This window comes from Acomys minous (genome assembly GCF_964271855.1).
Source record: "Acomys minous genome assembly, chromosome: 2".
Lineage (NCBI taxonomy): Eukaryota > Metazoa > Chordata > Mammalia > Rodentia > Muridae > Acomys > Acomys minous.
Genome location: NC_140484.1, coordinates 74,676,383 through 74,694,548, shown reverse-complemented (window position 1 = coordinate 74,694,548; position 18,166 = coordinate 74,676,383). Strand labels below are relative to the sequence as shown.

At 44.9% G+C, this 18,166-nt stretch overlaps 1 protein-coding gene across 4 annotated transcripts in view; it reads left to right on the top strand.

Annotated features, from left to right (window-relative positions):
- The window catches only part of HS3ST4 (heparan sulfate-glucosamine 3-sulfotransferase 4), a gene marked incomplete at its 5' end in the record, with an annotated part of 435,146 nt that extends 417,742 nt beyond the window's left edge, over nucleotides 1-17,404 (top strand). For all 4 annotated transcript variants that reach the window (XM_084751487.1, XM_084751488.1, XM_084751489.1 and 1 more), the window contains one exon: nucleotides 15,409-17,404. In XM_084751487.1, the coding sequence (XP_084607613.1) occupies nucleotides 15,409-16,045 (637 nt within the window). In that variant the 3' untranslated portion in view covers nucleotides 16,046-17,404. The remainder of the gene's footprint in view (nucleotides 1-15,408) is intronic.
- Nucleotides 17,405-18,166: the final 762 nt, after the last annotated feature.

Sequence of the window (18,166 nt, the reverse complement as noted above, 5' to 3'; positions counted from 1 at the left end):
ATTTATGATTGTATTTTACATCATTGATGCTAGAGCTCCTGATTTGGGGATGCAACTTCTGAAGGATGCTGTTCAAGGGCAGCAGAGAAGACTCTTGCAGAGGCCCTTTGTAGGACACTCCTCCCTGCTGCCCTGGCTGCTGTGATCCAGAGGGGCTTGTGCATTGCATTAATCCTATGCTTCACTTTCAACCAAACTCTAGAACTGGTGCACAGCGACAGGCAAAGCATGCCTATTCTTCCCAGCAGTGTTTCCACCTGTCACTAGGATAGACAGGTGCTTCCATCTTGCCTGACTCATTTTACAAGCTTCCATAGCCAGGCATGACTGATCCCAGCAGCACTTTTACAGATAGAACACCAAGTGCTTTCAGAGAACATTAATTGTCACACTGACCAGATACCATGGACCACATGGAAGAAATAAACATAGGAGAGTTATTGACAAGAAGCCAAGTTCATTTTTAAGATGCAAAGAGGCAGAAATCAAATGCCCTCATCACTAGCATGAGACTTAACCTGTTATTCTCTGAGAGCACGTAATGGAGTAATAGGATTCCTACAATGATCTGCATGTGCAGTGAGCAGGGAATTCCTTCTAGGTATACTGAGAAGTGCATCATAACTGTATAAAACATGTTCTGACTGGTCTTGCTTTTCCATCCTTGTTTCATTTGGTGTGGAAACAGTAGGTTGAGGTGGTTAAATGCTTCTCTCAAAGTCCTTTACCCAGCAATGGCAGAGCCTGAGTCCTCCTCAGTGGAAGCAGCACGGAGGATATAGTTTAAGGAGAGAGAAGATGGCACAGGGAAGGAAGTGCTACAAGTGGTCAGCCAATGGAACCTCCATAGCTGGGAGAAGAATCCCCCTGATTGGATAGGATACATTGCAGACATCTGTGAGGTTACCATGCCTCAACCCATAAATAGAAGAATTAACACAATAATGACTAACTGAAAGAGCACATGGGGCCACTAAGGTGGGTTGAATTAGGTAGATTTTTGTCACTGGCAAATACCTGACACTTAAAACCTGGAAAGATCAGTTAAGAACAGTGCCTCATGTCTGTAATCTCAGCACTTAGGAAACTGAAACAGGAGATTCAGAACTTTGAGACCAATCAGGGGCATAAGTGAGACCATGTTTCAAAAAAACAAAAACAAAAACAAAAACAAAAACAAAAAAAAAAAAAGGAGAAAGAAAAATCAATGTATTTTCAACTCATGGTTTCAGAGGTTTTGATGTGGAGTGGCAGGGAGAGCAAAGAAGATCACAGTGCTCAGGTCATGATGGTCAGGACGCAGGGCTTAAGAACTCTTGGGTGTGCAGGCTTCCTCTTCCTGCCAATTTTTGTTTATTTTTGAGATTGTAACTTGAACGTTTTCCCTTTTCTTTCTTTCCTTTCTTCCTTCCTTCCTCTCTTCCTTTTACTCCCTCCAAGACCTCTGCTCTTCTTCAAATCCATGACCTCATTTTTCATAAATTATTATTGTGTGCATATATGTACCCCTAACTATAACTATTTGAGTACTTGTATGTATGTTTATGTGATTGGTCAGCCAGTTGTTGTTATCTTCCCAAGGGAAGGCCACCTCTCCCATTTCCAGTTTCCTCAGTCACCTATGGCTCTTCATGTTGGGTTGAGGCCTCATAAGCTTTCTCCTCATCCACTTAGGCATGCCTACTTTTGTCCTTTTCCAGCAGATGTTTAGGCAGTATTGGTAAGAATTTACAGGTGTAGCTTCTGTTATTACTAAAAGACACAATCTCACTACACACTTCATGATCCTCTGTCTCTTAAGTCTTTCTGTCCCTCTTCTGAAATGTTTGCTTAGATTTAGGTGTGGGAATGTTTTGCAGATGTTTCCATTGGTACTGCACTCTGCAACTCTACATTTTGATTGGTTGTGTTTTTTCTATAGTGGTTTCCATATATTACAAGGAGAAATTTCTTTGGTGAGGGATGAAGACAACACTTAGGAGTGGGTATAAGAAAAAATATTTTTAGGTTGTAGTGAGGGATTGTGCTAATTTAATAAAGTAGTAGATTCTGCTCCAATAATCATGACTTCACTAGCGCTGAGTAGTTAGCTAGGTTTCCAGGACCAGCCATGGTATCCCTCTTATTGAATGGGTTTTAAGCCAAATACCGTTGGCTCTGTTTCTTAACAACTAAACTTTATTATACAACCCAACTAGCTTACACAAAAGGGAAAAAAGGTTAAAGGGAAAAGAGAGTGAACCTTCCAGTGTCCGTTACATGGGATGGGTCCCTAAGTGTCTCTGGCCTGTGCGCTGGTCCTGCCTGTTCGCTGATCCTCTTCCCGATCCACGCACACTCAAGCCCGGTCTGACCCTCATACTCCTCTCTCTGTCCCCTCAGCTTGCCTGTCTGTCACGTGCAAGGGGTGGTCTCCCTCTCCCATTGAGGGTCGATTAGAAACACAATAGTCCAGGTGGAGTCCCCAGGTCCGCTTCCTGAATTCCAGGCCCAGGATGGCTCCACCCAGTCTATCTCAAGGTTAATCTCAGGGAGTATCTATGGTGTGTCCAAGGGCAAATCCTGCCAAGACTGCTCTCACCTGTGATAAAGCTTACAATCCTTCCCACATACCACCAAGGTATGAGTGCCACTATTGCACCCATAGGGTTATCGTGACAAGCTAGTCGTTGATGTGCTTTCTGGGTATCATAGCAGGGTAGGGCTATTGATTGCCTCCCACCTTTGAAAACTTGCATAACACATTCTGGTACCATGAAAACTAGTCCTCGTGGAGTGCTGTTCAGATCAGTCCGGTTCAGGGACCTTTGGGCCATGTTTCTCAAGCATATTGTATCTTTACCAATAGAGACTTACCTTCCATGTCTAGGATGTATGATTTAGGATCCTGTTAGAAAGTCCTGGCCAACAACTCTAAAGAGGGCTTCTCATGTCTGCTACTTTCGAGTGTTTTTAATTCCTTCTGCCTATGGGATCGTGCTAAGCCACATTCAGAGCATGCCATCCTTTTCAGTCAATCAGATCTAGGAACATTCCTCCAGAAAAAAAACCCCAGAAGTTGGCTCTACTAATTTCCTAGGAATCTTTCCATCTAATCAAGTTGACAAACAGGACAAGCCATTATACAGGAATAATAAGGTAAAATGTAGGCCGAGAAAAGGCAAGACTTGAATAAAGGCCTGGTATATTTGCAATTGCCATCATAAACAGCCACACCCTCACGCCTCCAAGACTGGGGTTTGTTGATGGGACCCAGCTTGAGGGTACAGGGCTTAGACATTCATCAGGGTGATGGCTAGACTCAGGAAGAGACAACACGGCTTGGAACATAGTCGGAAGGCAGGTGAGACACGTGACAGGTGTTTCACCATCTAATTTATTCAAAATCACAGGACAGTTTGTCTTAGGCTATCTGGATAGGAAGGTCCAGTCACAAAGGATGAAGGACAAAGCCACAGCAGTTCTCAACCTTTGGGTTGTAACCCTTCAGGGGTCGGACGGCCCTTTCAGAGGGGTTGCATGCCAGATATCCTGTGTATCAGATATTCACACTACTATTCATAACAGTATCAAAATTAAAGTTATGAAGTGGAAACAGCATAATTTTATGGTTGGACATGACCACAACATACAAGCCACAGAGGAGGAATCTAAGCTTCACGTGGTCATATGGAATCTGGCTCTATTGATGGATGCACTTCACCTAAGCCACACTTAGCCAGGAGTCCTCAAAGACTCAGCACTGGTACCACACTGCTAGTATTCCATTATCTAGGCCATGGCATTTAGTAGTTCAGACATTTACCATGTCAAGAGGGAGCTTCTAGCATGTTGCAGATTGTCTTAGTAGATTGACAGCGCTCTTATCAATACAATAGCATATTCTTTCACAGTCCTTATGCAGTGTCTGCCAGTAGAGGCAGCTGCCCTGGTTGTAACAAAGTTTGCGTCTATGCCTCCCAGGTTCATGGTTTGAAATTTAATTGTGATATTAAGAGGATAGGAACTTCATTTGTTGATGATGTCTAGAAGTGGGCCTTTGGACATTGATGGGGATTAGAAAAAGGAACCAGAGCAAAGCTCCCATGCCTGAATACTGGTAGCTATTTATAAATGAGTGCAAGCAGAGGACATCTGTACACGTGTGTTCCCTCTAGCGCTATGTGTGTGTTACCTTCACCTTGCTGTGACAAAATACCTGGAGAAAACTCCTTAAGGGATGAAGGATTGATTTTGGGTCATAGTTTCAGAAACTTTCAGCTCACGTGGCAGGGAAGGCATGGTTGGGTTTCGTAGTGGCAAAAGCATCCGCTGGAGGCTCCTCATACCACTGGGATCAGGAAGCTGAGAGGGGTACCAGAAACTGGTGCTGAGTTCCAGCCTTCTAAGGCCCATCCCTAAGGATATACTACTACCAACTGTCCCTTTGCCTCCTAAAGGTTACTCGGGCAATCAAAATAGTGGCATCAGCTGGGAACAAACCTTGAAAACATGAACCTGTAGGAGACCTTCCAGAGTCAAGGCATAGCGGATGCTTTGGGCTATGTTTGGAATCCAACAGCAAGAAGGCAGCCTTCAGAGCTCTTCCTGCAGAACTACAAACCCGAATACACTTGTCCTCTTTATAAGCTTCCCAGATTCAGATGGATGCACACAGCTGAATCCATGGGAACTTACTCCATTTTAAAACAACTGCATGTGGTACGATTTATCACCATTCCAGTTTACAGTTGAAAAAAAGCTAGGCAGAGAGAAGGTAAGCGGTTTGTCTAAGGTCCTACCTCTAAGGAAAGGCACAGACCAGATGGAAATCTATGAGTTTTGGTTAGACCAGTGGTCCGCAAGTTGTGATTGGGAATTCCAAGAGACGTTTGGTAATATCTATGAGTACATGTGATCAGCACATCTATAGGGGGCTAGGTCCTAAAAGACAGTAGCCAAGGATGCTACCTGACATTGTACACAATGCCGATTGTGACATCCAGGGTAGACCCGACTTCTGACACCGGCTGCTCAGTGGGAGTGCCCAGGGCACAGCATCTTTATAGTTCACAAAGCACTACAATGCTTACTTTCTCTGGATATGAAGATTATTCTACCCTTGGGAATATAGACATGCTGCCCTTCGTGGTGATGAGGATGTATGGAAGTGATGGTGGCAAGGATGCGTGGAAGTGATGGTGGTGAGGATGTGTGGAAGTGATGGTGCTGAAGATGTGTGGAAGTGATGGTGGTGAAAGATACATGGAAGCTATGGTGGTAAGGATGCATGGAAGTGATGGTGGTAAGGATGCATGGAAGTGATGGTGGCAAGTATGTATGGAAGTGATGGTGGCAAGGATGCATGGAAGTGATGGTGGCAAGGATGCATGGAAGTGATGGTGGTGAGGATGCATGGAAGTGATGGTGGTGAGGATGTGTGGACGTGATGGTGGTAAGGATGTGTGGACGTGATGGTGGTGAAGGATGTGTGGAAGTGATGGTGGTGAAGGATGTGTGGAAGTGATGGTGCTGAAGGTGCATGGAAGTGATGGTGGCAAGGATGCATGGAAGTGATGGTGGTAAGGATGCATGGAAGTGATGGTGGTGAAGGATGTGTGGAAGTGATGGTGCTGAAGGTGCATGGAAGTGATGGTGGCAAGGATGCATGGAAGTGATGGTGGTAAGGATGCGTGGATGTGATGGTGGTGAATGATGTGTGGAAGTGATGGTGGTAAGGATGTGTGGAAGTGATAGTGGTGAGGATGTGTGGAAGTGATGGTGGTAAGGATGCATGGAAGTGATGGTGGCAAGGATGCATGGAAGTGATGGTGGTAAGGATGCGTGGACGTGATGGTAGTGAGACAGCACTGGGATGAACTCCCAGCTCTTACCCACATAGGTTTTCACATATGAAAAGCATTTAACTGAGGGCTTGCTTGCAGTGTCAGTGGGTTAGTTCATAGTGAAGCGTTGGAAGTGTTGTGGCAGGCAAGCATGGAGCTGGAGCACTAGGTGAGAGCTTACATTTAATGAGTGGGGGGAGCGGGAGAGCCTGGTGTGGACTTTTGAAACCTCAAAGCATACCCCCGAGTGATACACCTCCTCCAATAAGGCCACACCTCCTAATCTTTCCTAATGGACTGGAAGCCAAACATTCAAGTATATGAACCTGTAGGGGCCACTCTTTCCCCACCCCACCCCCCTTATTGCTGAGGACTGAACCCAGGGCCTTGTGCTTGCTAGGCAAGCGCTCTACCACTGAGCTAAATCCCCAACCCCTACATTCTTAATCAAAGTACTGTATTCAGGAAAGTTTGTTGATGGCAAAGCCAAACCCCCTCAGTAAGAATCATAATCCTTCCAGTCCTGAAAGAGCTCTACTAACTTGGCACAAACTTCAAAGCAGAAACATCTCCAAGGCCGGAGTTTCCTTTTATTCTGCAGTTGTGTGACATTTTGACTCAGAGCGTTCTCCCTTCTGTTTTAAGATCCTTCTTTGCATCTTCTTGTGGTCCTCCTTCCATGTCTCTTTCTTCCTCACACTCCATTTACCATCATCCTCACCATTGCCACTCCTTTGCTTACACCTATCTGCCTCCTTCCCTGGGTCCCTGGCATAGGGCAAGGCGGGTCACACGCAGGAGCAGAGGCATCTGGCTGGGACCACCACAGATATGGTCTAACTTGGCCTCCACTCCAGTAACTCACAGTGTCTTGAATGCCCCGGGACCACACAGGCTTTTACATTAACATGCGCTTAACCCCTTGAATATGAAAATCACTAATAAACACTTAGTTGAATTAATGAGAATTGACCTTTAAGCACATCCCTTTCTATGCACAGGAAGTTGAGGCCCAAGGAGGAAACATTAGTGCCCTAAATCCATTCAGCAAGTTAACTGTTAACTGTTAAGTTAAAACTGTAGCCTGGAGCCTTCTTTTGCTTCCAGCTTAGAGCACTGTGGTCCCAGGAGATGCAGATTCTCTCTGTCTTCTGTATGTGAATGCAATTTTCAAATGGATTGTACTTCTTTTTTTCCTAAACTCTTTATGAAAGCCACAATGAACTTCCCAATATATCTAGGAAAAGTGAGATCTGGTTCGTGAATCATTGGGCAAGATTATTTTTTCTCTCTGAAACCTAACCTTCTCCATCCCTATTAAAGGGTCAGTGAGTCACAGGGGCCTGTGAGGTTGGGCCAGGGTAATGTGACACAGGTGTTACATTGACTTGTAAGTGTGTTTCTTCCCTAGGTGAAGAGGACCCAGCCCAACCACCTGCCCTTGCTTTTTACTACCTTTTTTTTTTGTGGGTTATAGTTCATCAAAAAAGCTCAGAAAATATTGCTAATTTATGCACCATTTATTCCACTAGATAATGCATTTGGGAAAGTGTAAAGTGCTCGCACACCTGCAATTCAGGCAAGCTGGAGGCAAGCTCTTCACTGACCCTGCCAGGGAGAATGGGCACTTTATATCTCATACGGTTGATTGCCTTCTCCCTCACTGTTCATGACGGTGTCCATTTGCTCCCACTGAGGAGGCCCTGGAGAGAGATACTACAAATCAAATGATGGAGCCTGATCTGACAAGAATTTCTAGGGATTCTGGCCTGGCTTATGCGATTCCCAGGAGTAAGCCCCATTCACTGTTCATGCAATGAGTCTGGTTTTAAAATTACATTTTGCCTCCCACTAGCAGAGTGACTTTGGGGCAGTCCTGTCATTTTGCTGAGCCTCTGTAACTTGGTGCTTGTCAAGAAGTAACCAAAAGGGTAGTCTCTGGTGTTAGGCAAAACCTAAGGTTGAATTAACCATCTGTCTCTTTTGACTGAACTAATCAGTCTCATCGGGTATCCGTTTCTGCTGTCTAAGGAGATTGAAATGGGACAAACTTCAAAAGGGAGTTTTTTTAAAATTAGCATCAAATGTGTTGAAAAATCCATGTGAGTCACCCACTAGGTATTAGCTCGTTTTATACTAACTCCCTGTGAAAAGGCAATTATTCATGTGATGCTTGCTCTCCAGAGAATGGAAATGAGACATTGCAGGTGCTTCTTGACTTCCAATGGGTTCATCATAGGTTTAATGGATTGGAAGTTGACAATGCATTGATTTATAGATAGGGGCTCATGCTTTCCAAGCTGGCCTCAAACGTACTAGGTAGCTAAAACTGACCTGGTCTTTTTGGCAAGTACTGGGACTCCACACCTATACCCAGTTTGTGCAGTTCCTGGAAATCAAACTGTAGGCTAGACAAGTGCCCAACCAACTGGGCTCTACTTCCAGCTCCTGACAATGGGTTTGGTGCACCTATTACACACCACTGATGCTGAGCTATGCTGAGGAGAGCTGGCCGCTCTTCCCCTTGATCATGTGGTTGAACGGACACTGTGGCTCAGCATCAAGAGAAAGCAGTATATCTGGGACAGTACATGTACCTGTAGTCATAGCTACTTGGAGGCTAAAGCCTCTACCAAACCAGAGTTGGGTGAAGTCATCTCACAAATGTTAGGCCAATAATAGATCTGGATTCAAGGCACATTTTCCACTGACTGTGAACCTTTTGCAGTATCAAAGTTTAAAAACTGAAAGCTAGCGTATCTGTACTGGTGTCAAGTAATGTATACAAGATCATGACCAGTGTAAACTGGACAAGTGGAATGCTAGCTTTTGTGCTCTTGACTATGCAGGATGGTCCTGTGTCTGAGCTTATTTAGTGAAGCTCCTCTCACACATAAAACATAGCATGGGGTGGGTAAGACCTCTGTAATATCGGAGCTTGAGGTGCTATGGCAACTATTGTCACGGTCTCCTCAGAAGCCCTTGGATTCTGCTGACTGGAATTAAGTAGGCCAAGGCCCGTGCTTAGCAAAGTGTCCACACCAATGGCAGAGGTTGGAGGTTGGAGTGAGAGGGGGGACGGTGTCTCATAAGCATTTGTGCTGTGAGAGCAGCTGACGGCTTGTGTGATGTGATTCTCAGTTCAGGACTGTCTGTTGATGCTGATGTCACAGCTGCTCTGAGCACCCAGGGTATTGTTAATGGGCTCTTCTAAGCCCAGAGGTGGTGTTTTCTTACCATATGGTCCATGAGGCATATAGTGAATGGTCTGTCAGGAAGGGATGGTATGACGAAGGCACACTGCCCCGCATGCATGGAAAACCTAGTCTGAGGAGCATGTGATCCAGTTTCATCCAGTTTTCTAGCCTTGGGGAGGAGGGTCCATGGACTCATTTGTGTATCACTCCCATAATAACTCAGTGACTACAGGTAGCCATTGAGCACTGCATGCCTTTGCCATGCAGTGACCTTTGCCATGCAAAACACAGGTGAGTAAGGCGTTGACCCATATCCTCAAGAGCTGAGACCAGCTATGCAGGACACGAGAACCAATTCTATTATGACTCTTTGCTTGCATATTTGTTCGTAGGGGTTTTATGCATGTTGCATGCTAGGCCAGCCCTCTAACACTGAGCTTCATTCACTCTACTTAGGTCTTTATTGCAATCTCCGCAATGCACGGAAGCGGGGTCTAAAGTGAGTTAGCAAGGTACTAGGATGTGGTAGAGCAGGCATCTAGCAAGGGAGCGGTTCCGGATAACATGACTTCAATCTCCAGCTCTGTACCCAAACTAAAACATAATAGTACGATGCAATAAAATAGGAGTTAGTGAAAAATCTTTGAGAATGTTAACTTTTTTTTTTGACACAAAAAGTATTTAAATATTTTCCTGCCTGAGATTCATTGCACAGACAAAGTGAAGGTCTGCCCATCGGCTGGTAACTAGCAGAAGACAGACAGTGCGCTCTGACTCCCTGGAAGATGGAGTAGGCACATAGAACATGAATGCTCATCTCCAACACAGGCCTCCCTCTGGATGTCAGCCTCCCGTGCACACTTAAGTTCCCGTCCCACTTGAGCGTGTAACATAGCCCATGTTCGAATTCAAAATCAGAGTTGCTGTTGTCCACTGCACAGCTGCTTGTGTTATAGGTTCTCCTCATAAGCAGATCATCCTGCCAGTGTGGCAGTGGTCCCCGGTGCCTCTTTTTGACTCAACCTCAGTCCACTCCTCAATAGGCATGATCAGTGCTTATTCATGAGGACCACTGTCACTTCTAACTTATAGCCTGACGTAGCTTCTGCCCGTGCTGCCTTTGACACTCAAACACTCTTCTCTGGTCTCAGCAAAGCAGGCAAAAAAGACAATTAAGTGTAAAGCACACTCTAGTCTCCTGTTTGACACTCCTCGGTGGATTCTTGTCATACAGAAAAGAATCCCTATGCCCTCCTCAGATCTGCCAGGCCCTCCGGGATTTGGTCACTACCCATCTTTCCTGACCTTATTTTCTTTCTTCCCCCATCCCAACTCTTTGCTTTAATATAGTTCTCTGGTTGCCTTTTATATCTCCTCTCCATTCTTTTTTTTAATTATTTAAGTAATTTATTCAGATTACACCTCAATTGATATCCCCTCACTTGTATCTTCCTGTTCCCCCCTCCCTCCCTCTCTCACCCTGTCCCCCTCCCCTAGATCTATGACAGAAGGGGACCATATACCCCACCATATGGTCACAGGCTATCAAGTCTCATCCTGGTAGCCTGCTTCCCCTTCCTCTGTGTGCCACCAGGCCTTCCCATCAACGGGGAAGTCTGACCTTATTTTCTAACTCTCTTGCATTTTCTAACTCCCTCTATCATCCCTGGCTTTTCTCCTGTTCCTCATACACACACACCCCACGATGTGAGAACATGGGCGTATTGAAATGTCATACCCAGCTGAGAAGAACTTAATTAAAACCTAGAAAAGACAAGAGAAATTGAGGGGTAAAATGCTTCAAGAAGGTGGAAAGGATAAGATTCTAAGCCTGGGTGGAAATTTGTCATATCTAAGAGAAGAAATGCCTCCCCTAGTCTGTCTGTCAGTCAGTCAGTCAGTCAGTCAGTCAGTCAGTCAGTCAGTCAGTCTGTCTGTCTCTGTCTGTCTCTGTCTGTCTCTGTCTCTGTCTCTGTCTCTGTCTCTCTCTGTCTCTCTGTCTCTCTGTCTCTCTGTCTCTCTGTCTCTCTGTCTCTCTCTCTCTCTGTCTCTCTCTCTGAATGCAAGTGTGTTATGCACACACAAATGTGCACCTATGTATGTGGAGGTCATATGTTAACCTTAGCTTTTCTTCCTCGGGTACCACTTAACTTGTTTTTTGAGACGGAGTCTCTCATTGGCCTGGAACTTTCCAGGTTGACTAATCTGGCTGGCTAGCAAGCTTCCTTGTTCCACTTGCCTTTGCCTCCTGAGTGCTAAAAGTGTAAGAATGTACCAGCACATCAGATTTTTATAAATGTGGTCCCCAGGAGTCCTACTTAGGTCCCCATTGTTTGTGTGGTAAACACTTTAGTGAGTGAGCAAAAACCCTCAGCCCTGCTTCCTACATTGTTATAAGGAGAGGAGACCAGGACAGCGTAGAAATAGCTGATGGATCAGAGGCCCAGATAAGAGATCTGGGGAGGAGAAACAGCAGTAGAACGTAGTACAATAAAACCTGTCCAGGACTGGCCTCAGCTTCAGAGAATAGATTAATGGCTTGGCAGTCACTCCGGAGAGAGTCACCAAAATAACTTCAGAATAAAACACACGCCCAGTGAGACCTTAGGTTCTCAGGCTGTTTCCTTCGGTGTAGTGGGGGAATAACAATGACACTTGTCTGTTGATTAAAACAGTTAATGTCACGGCACTAGTCGGGCTCCTCATTTGTCAGAAGTCACAGCTGGACTGCAAGCTCCAATTCTGTTTTATTCACTGTCATATTACTAGTCAATGATCATTTACGAAGTGAATAAATGAATAAGTGAACGAAAGGATGAGTTTTGGAAGAGGGAGAGCTGTTATCTCACAGATTTGGGAGAAGCCACTGGAGATGTTCTAACAGGCAAAGAGACAGTAGGATCTTAATTCAGTGATCCAGGCTGACTTACCGTGAGGGCCCCGCTGGGGGAAGGCCCTGGAATTACATGCTTGTTACATTTACCTGCAGCAAGATGATCAGAGCTTCTTGCTACACCCTTCTCTTTCGTTAGTGTTCCTGCCTTGTATTCCTTTTCCATCAGATGCTGAGCTGGGCGTGTACTCAGCCTCCTGTATCCACTGGCTGGGAATCACTTCATCCTAGATGCTTTGAATAAAAGATTCAAAGATCCACAAGGATCTTGACAGATTGTCAATTAGCTGAAGGAGAGGAGATGCATTTGAATGGGACTTAATGTAAAGTAAGCACTGAGGTCTAAGGAGTGAATACAAAGACTGGCTAAGAGGGTTAGCTGCAGCTGCTTCTGTGCTGAGGAAAAATGCAGCAAGGCAGACGTGCAGAAGTGCAGCTCAGGGACCAACATCTGGGAGAAGCCATGCAAAAATAAGACTTTGCAGGGGGCTATCTTTTATCAGGATTTATTAAATGTTTTTGTAATATGATATGTTCCTCTAGATAACAGAGTACAGTTGGTGACATTGGTTTGAATTGGAATTTGTCTTATTCTAGATCAGACCCTCAGCTTGGTTTTTCGATTGAGTCAAATGTAATTTTTTCCCCTCTGCCCTTCTCTAAGAATTGCACTGAAAATGATCCTAGACAGCTGGCTTAAGTGAGAATAAGATTCTGGCATTCATGAGGTGCTCTCCTAAGCGATCCATGCGCATTATCACATTTAGTCTTCATCTCAGTCCTGTGAGCATGGGATTTCATTCGCCCCCAGCTTTTATGTGAGAAAGTAAGGTTGAGAGTGGGGTAATGGGCTTCACTGAGCCAACAAAGATTGTCAGAGCTTTCGGGCTATCAGATTGAGCAGGTCTACTCTCAACCACCGTTCCTTAGCCTTGCCTTCCAAACGAGACATCACAGTTAGTGAGGTCACACAGAGGCACGCGCGCGCACACACACACACACACACACACACACACACACACACACACACAAACACACACACACACACACACACACAGAGACACTGTCAATACTGTGGAGACTTTGTCATCTTCAAACAAGCATGGCCATGCCTGCAGCTTTGATCTGAAAGCTACGTTCTGCCCAACCAGTGTACTCTAACAAGGTCTAGTTCTAGTGAATTTTTTCTACCAGGCAAATTCCTCTTGCTTAATAAAAGAGCTTGCTGTGAAAGCTCAAAACCCAGCAGCAATTAATTATTGACAGAGCATGTGAATTAGAGATAAAAGAAGTCATTCTTTCTCCACACAAGTGATAGTAAATAAATTTAATTACGGTAGGAGAGGCTAAGGGATCCTCGTCTGTATTAGGTTTTATTAGCTGAGACATTTAAAAGCATGTCATCGTAACAAAGAGGTCTTGTGTAATCCTGAATGTACCACTTTGGTGCGGGGGCTCAGAAGTGAATGGATTTAACGGAGCACCTGGTGGCAGATGGCCCACTGTACCGCCAGGTATTGAACATGTTTATCCTCATTTAGCACTGGTCTACATATGCCTACAGCAAACTAACTGCATAATAAGATCCTGAGCCTCGTTTTTAATCACTGATTGGCCCTCTGCATTGGGCTGGAGGTAGTGGCATCAAACTCCCTCCCTGGAGGAAAACATGCATGCAGGCATGAGATGGAAAATGTTTTTGTCAAAGAGACTGGCAGGCAAGAGCTGTGATGTGGGATCTGTGTTAGTGCTCAGCATCTCATGATTATCAAAGACACCCAAGGCAGTCAGCTTAGTAAGAAAGAAGGTCATTGTGGCTTGTGATCTCAGAGATTCCAATCCCTGGCTGCTTTGCCTCATTGGTTCTGGTTCTGACACTTCATGATGGATGGAATATTTGGTGGAGGAAGCCTGTTCACCACAAGACCAGGACAAAAAAGTGAGAAAAAGAGAGAGGAGATCCTGGGATTTTAATATGCCCTTTCTTTAACTTGTTTTAGATTTATTCAATTACGTATGTCCACCTTTGTCTGTATGTACATTTATGCACCATGTACACACCTGGTGCCTGCTGAGCTGAGCTCGGAAGATGGGGCTGGATCTTCTGGAGTTGGAGTTTTAGATAGTTGTGAGCCACCATGTGGGTGCTGGGAACACAGTTCTCTGCAAGAGCAGCATGTGCTTTTAATCACTGAGCCAACTTGACAGCCCATTAATATGATCTTCAAAACATGGCTCCAAAGACCTAAATTCCTCTTACTAGGCTCCACCCTTAAGGGCTCCCCTATCATAGCCAGGTTGGAGACAAAGCCTTTAAAATATGACTTTGGGGGTTTATTCAAGATCCCAGCTAGAGCAGGCCCTATGAGAAGTTGGCTGGGTAAACCTGGAAGCAAAGAAAGAAGAAAACTCTGTATGTTGAGCCAGTCTATGCTCGCTTTCTATGCGCCATTTTGTTTTTAAATGAATGTAAGGTGGGTATTAAGACTTTAAAATGAAGAGTGGCGGGCTTACAATCAGGGTGTAGTGAGAATAAATTATAATAAAAGTAAAATAAAGTAAAATGAAAATTCCATAGCACATGGATATGCTTACGTTTTCTGAGGACACAAAGCTTGTCTGATTCTTCACCCATTCTTTATGCCTGGGCTCTTTTTTTTTATTTTTACAACAGTGGACTGAGGGGTCAGAAAACCTCCTATGCATTTCAGGTTCTGTGGGCCACAAACCTGTTGCGCCAACCAACTCCACTTACTGTTTATCATACAAAAGCAGCACATAGACAATATGCAAATGAATAAGTGTGGCTGTGTCCCAATGAAGGTTTATTTACAAGCAATGAAATTTAAATTCTGCATAATTTCCATTTATCACACAATGCTGCTATTACTATCATTTGGGTTTTTTCCCACAGCCATTTAAAGATTACAAATCCTTCTTAGCTGTGATTCATACACAAACAGGAGGCAGTGAGAATTTGCCAACCTTGGACTAGATAATCTTTGAGGTCTTGTTGAGCTCAAACATTTCCTGAAAGCTACTACAACAATAATAAAACCCTTAATTTATTGAGCTCATGCACACATGAGATTCCATGCTAAATGCTTTTCAAACATTAGCTCCCTTAATCCTCACACTACAGTGTGAAGTCAGTGCTATCATTACCTCCATTTCAGAGATTATAAAACTAATATGTAAAGAAATTAAGGGCATATCTAGGTTAAATACAACCGGTTAGAGGGAGAAAGGCAGTTTAAACCCAGGGATACAAGACTCCCAGGGAATAACGCATAAGCCTTACCCTACCTTTTCTGATAATTACATAGTCAAGCCTACAGTTGGGACATAGGGATAAAAAGAACTGCCCGGTGATTATCTGTTCTATTTGGTGGCTTCTACCTAGGCTATGTGTTACATATAATTTATGCAAAGACATGAAAATATCTTGGGTATAGTAATGACCCCTGTATTTCTTCTTTCTTTATTCTTCTAGAAACGTGATGCCCAAGACAGTGGATGGGCAGATAACCATGGAGAAGACTCCCAGTTACTTTGTGACAAATGAGGCTCCCAAGCGCATTCACTCTATGGCCAAGGACATCAAACTCATTGTGGTGGTACGAAACCCAGTGACCAGGGCCATTTCTGACTACACCCAGACACTGTCAAAAAAGCCAGAGATCCCCACCTTTGAGGTGCTGGCCTTCAAAAACCGGACCCTGGGGCTGATCGATGCCTCCTGGAGTGCCATTCGCATTGGGATCTATGCTCTGCACCTGGAGAACTGGCTGCAGTACTTTCCTCTCTCTCAGATCCTGTTCGTCAGTGGTGAGCGACTCATAGTGGACCCCGCAGGGGAGATGGCCAAAGTACAGGACTTCCTAGGACTCAAGCGTGTTGTGACTGAGAAGCACTTTTACTTCAACAAAACCAAGGGATTCCCCTGCCTGAAGAAGCCAGAAGACAGCAGTGCCCCAAGATGTTTGGGCAAGAGCAAAGGTCGGACTCATCCCCGCATTGACCCTGATGTCATCCACAGACTTCGGAAATTCTACAAACCCTTCAACATGATGTTTTACCAAATGACTGGTCAAGACTTCCAGTGGGAACAGGAAGAGGGTGATAAATGAGGCTGGTAGCATGGAGGGAAGGCTAATGAATAGCAAGGATACTCTTTACCAGAGTCTCAAATCCCCCAGGTTCTGAAGCTTCAGCCGTGCTGGAGTACCAAGTAGATTGCTAGCCTGATGCAGTTGGGTTACCTCCAATATTGTGGGCTTAGGCAGGAGCAGACATCACATGGCATCCTTGTGGAGGAAGCAACAGTACCTGGTTGACCAGATGGCCATCAGAATACACCATGAATACTATCTTCTACTCATTAATAGAGTCTGAAAACAGGATAAACATCTTCCAGTGTCACAGACAGATGCTATGTTGATGAGTGGTAGAAAGAAAGAAAGAGATAGATGTACTTTGCAGAAGCTCTTACTATAGTCTTGGGAGTCTGGATTCTAGCCTTGTATTTAATCCCTGATATGAAAACTTCTGCTCTGGCATCTCTCCAGAATGCTATTTGTGGCTGAGAGCTCCAAAACTCCCAGGGAGCAATATCATCCCTCCAAGGCCTGTGTAGCCTTCCCATCAATGGCCTCATCCCACAACCCTTTGACTTCCTCCCTCCCCACAATGTGAAGGCAAAGGCATGCACGTATGTTCCTTACCAAAAATAAAAATAGCCTACACCCCTGGAGCCTTTTATCTGAGAGCCATCCAAGGTCAGTCACTCTCTTCATGAGTGTTCTAAATTATGGAGAAGCTTAACACATCCTCACATTGGAATCTGGCCCACATGAATACTCCCAGAACAGGGAGACAGCATCAGTGTTTTGACCTCTGAGGTTGACAAAGATGAATGCTTGTAACTGTGGGGTATAAGGGAAAACCCAGTCCTCTTGGTGGGAGGGCCCCTCACCTAAAGATCCTTGTCCCTAAAGATGGTGGTCCTGAGATATGCTCTGGGGGATGGGTTCTTCCCTAGAGGCAAAGTCCAGAGCTTGCTTGTTAGCTATGCTGAGTAACCCTTCTGGATGCAGGAGAGGAAGGGAGCACTCACTGTTTTTCTATTTGTCTCACCACTGCCCCTCAGGGTCACCTCATGGTTCATTTTCTCTACTCAGAGATGGCATTTATTGGGCCATTGGCAAGAGTGCTGATTTGCAGTGTGAGGTGGGTGGGTGAGGGCAAGGACTGTCTGCAGACATCCTTTTCAAGGGCTGCCAAATCAAGTGTCCCTTCCCGTTAGTGTGGTTCAATTAAAACACAGCATTTGACATAAAGCACTTGTTCGCAGATCTCCAAAGCCAAGAACTGTAGTAAAATTGGAAATTTGTATGAGTGGGGAGAGTTGAATCTGTTCAGCTGTTATTAAACTGTCATTTCTCCCACTAAATGGAAACTGTGTTGTTATAAAGCTTAATGCAACCTGATTGATGGGTTTTGATGGTGTATTTGTGTTGGTCACTTCATCCCTACCCCCAATCCTACCCCAGGATGCAGGGAATGGTTTTTTTCAGATGAAGAGATAGTCCAGGGTCCTGAGTCTTTGGGGGATTTTGGGTGCAGGGCAGGATGTTTCTTTCAGTAACACAAACACAATGGCTGGGGAAAGGGGTACTATCTTTTTCATCAACCTGTGAGTGATGGACTGATAAACCAGATTCCGAAACAGCTGTGCAAATAATTTTTTTCCAGATAAGAAACATTGAGCTGGAAGCAACAGATAATGCCAAAGTAAACAAAGATACAGATGGAAATACAAGTGCTCACACGTTTAAAGGAAGAGGGTGCTTACCTGTAGAGAAGGGTGGACTACACGGAGCTGGTGTGGGGGCTTGCTCAGTGAGCAGAATAGAAAGTAAGTGGATGTCAGCCCTAGCTGAGTTACCTGTGTAGATTTTGCATAAGACATGTGACCAACCCAAACATAGTGGAAGACACCTGTATCCACAGTAGTCAGGGAGGCTGAGGCAGCCTTCTGACTTTGAGGACAGCCTATGTGCTCAGTGAGACATTGGCTAAAAATAAGTAAATGCATAAATGGGGGGGGCGGGGGATGAGTAATGGAAGGGAGAGAAAGAAAGGAGGAAGGAAAACAGGGAGAGGGAGCTGGGGATGGAGAGAGGAAAGAAGGTAGGGAAGGGAGGAAGTGACGGAGGGAGGGAGGAAGGAAGGAAGGAAGGGAAGGACAT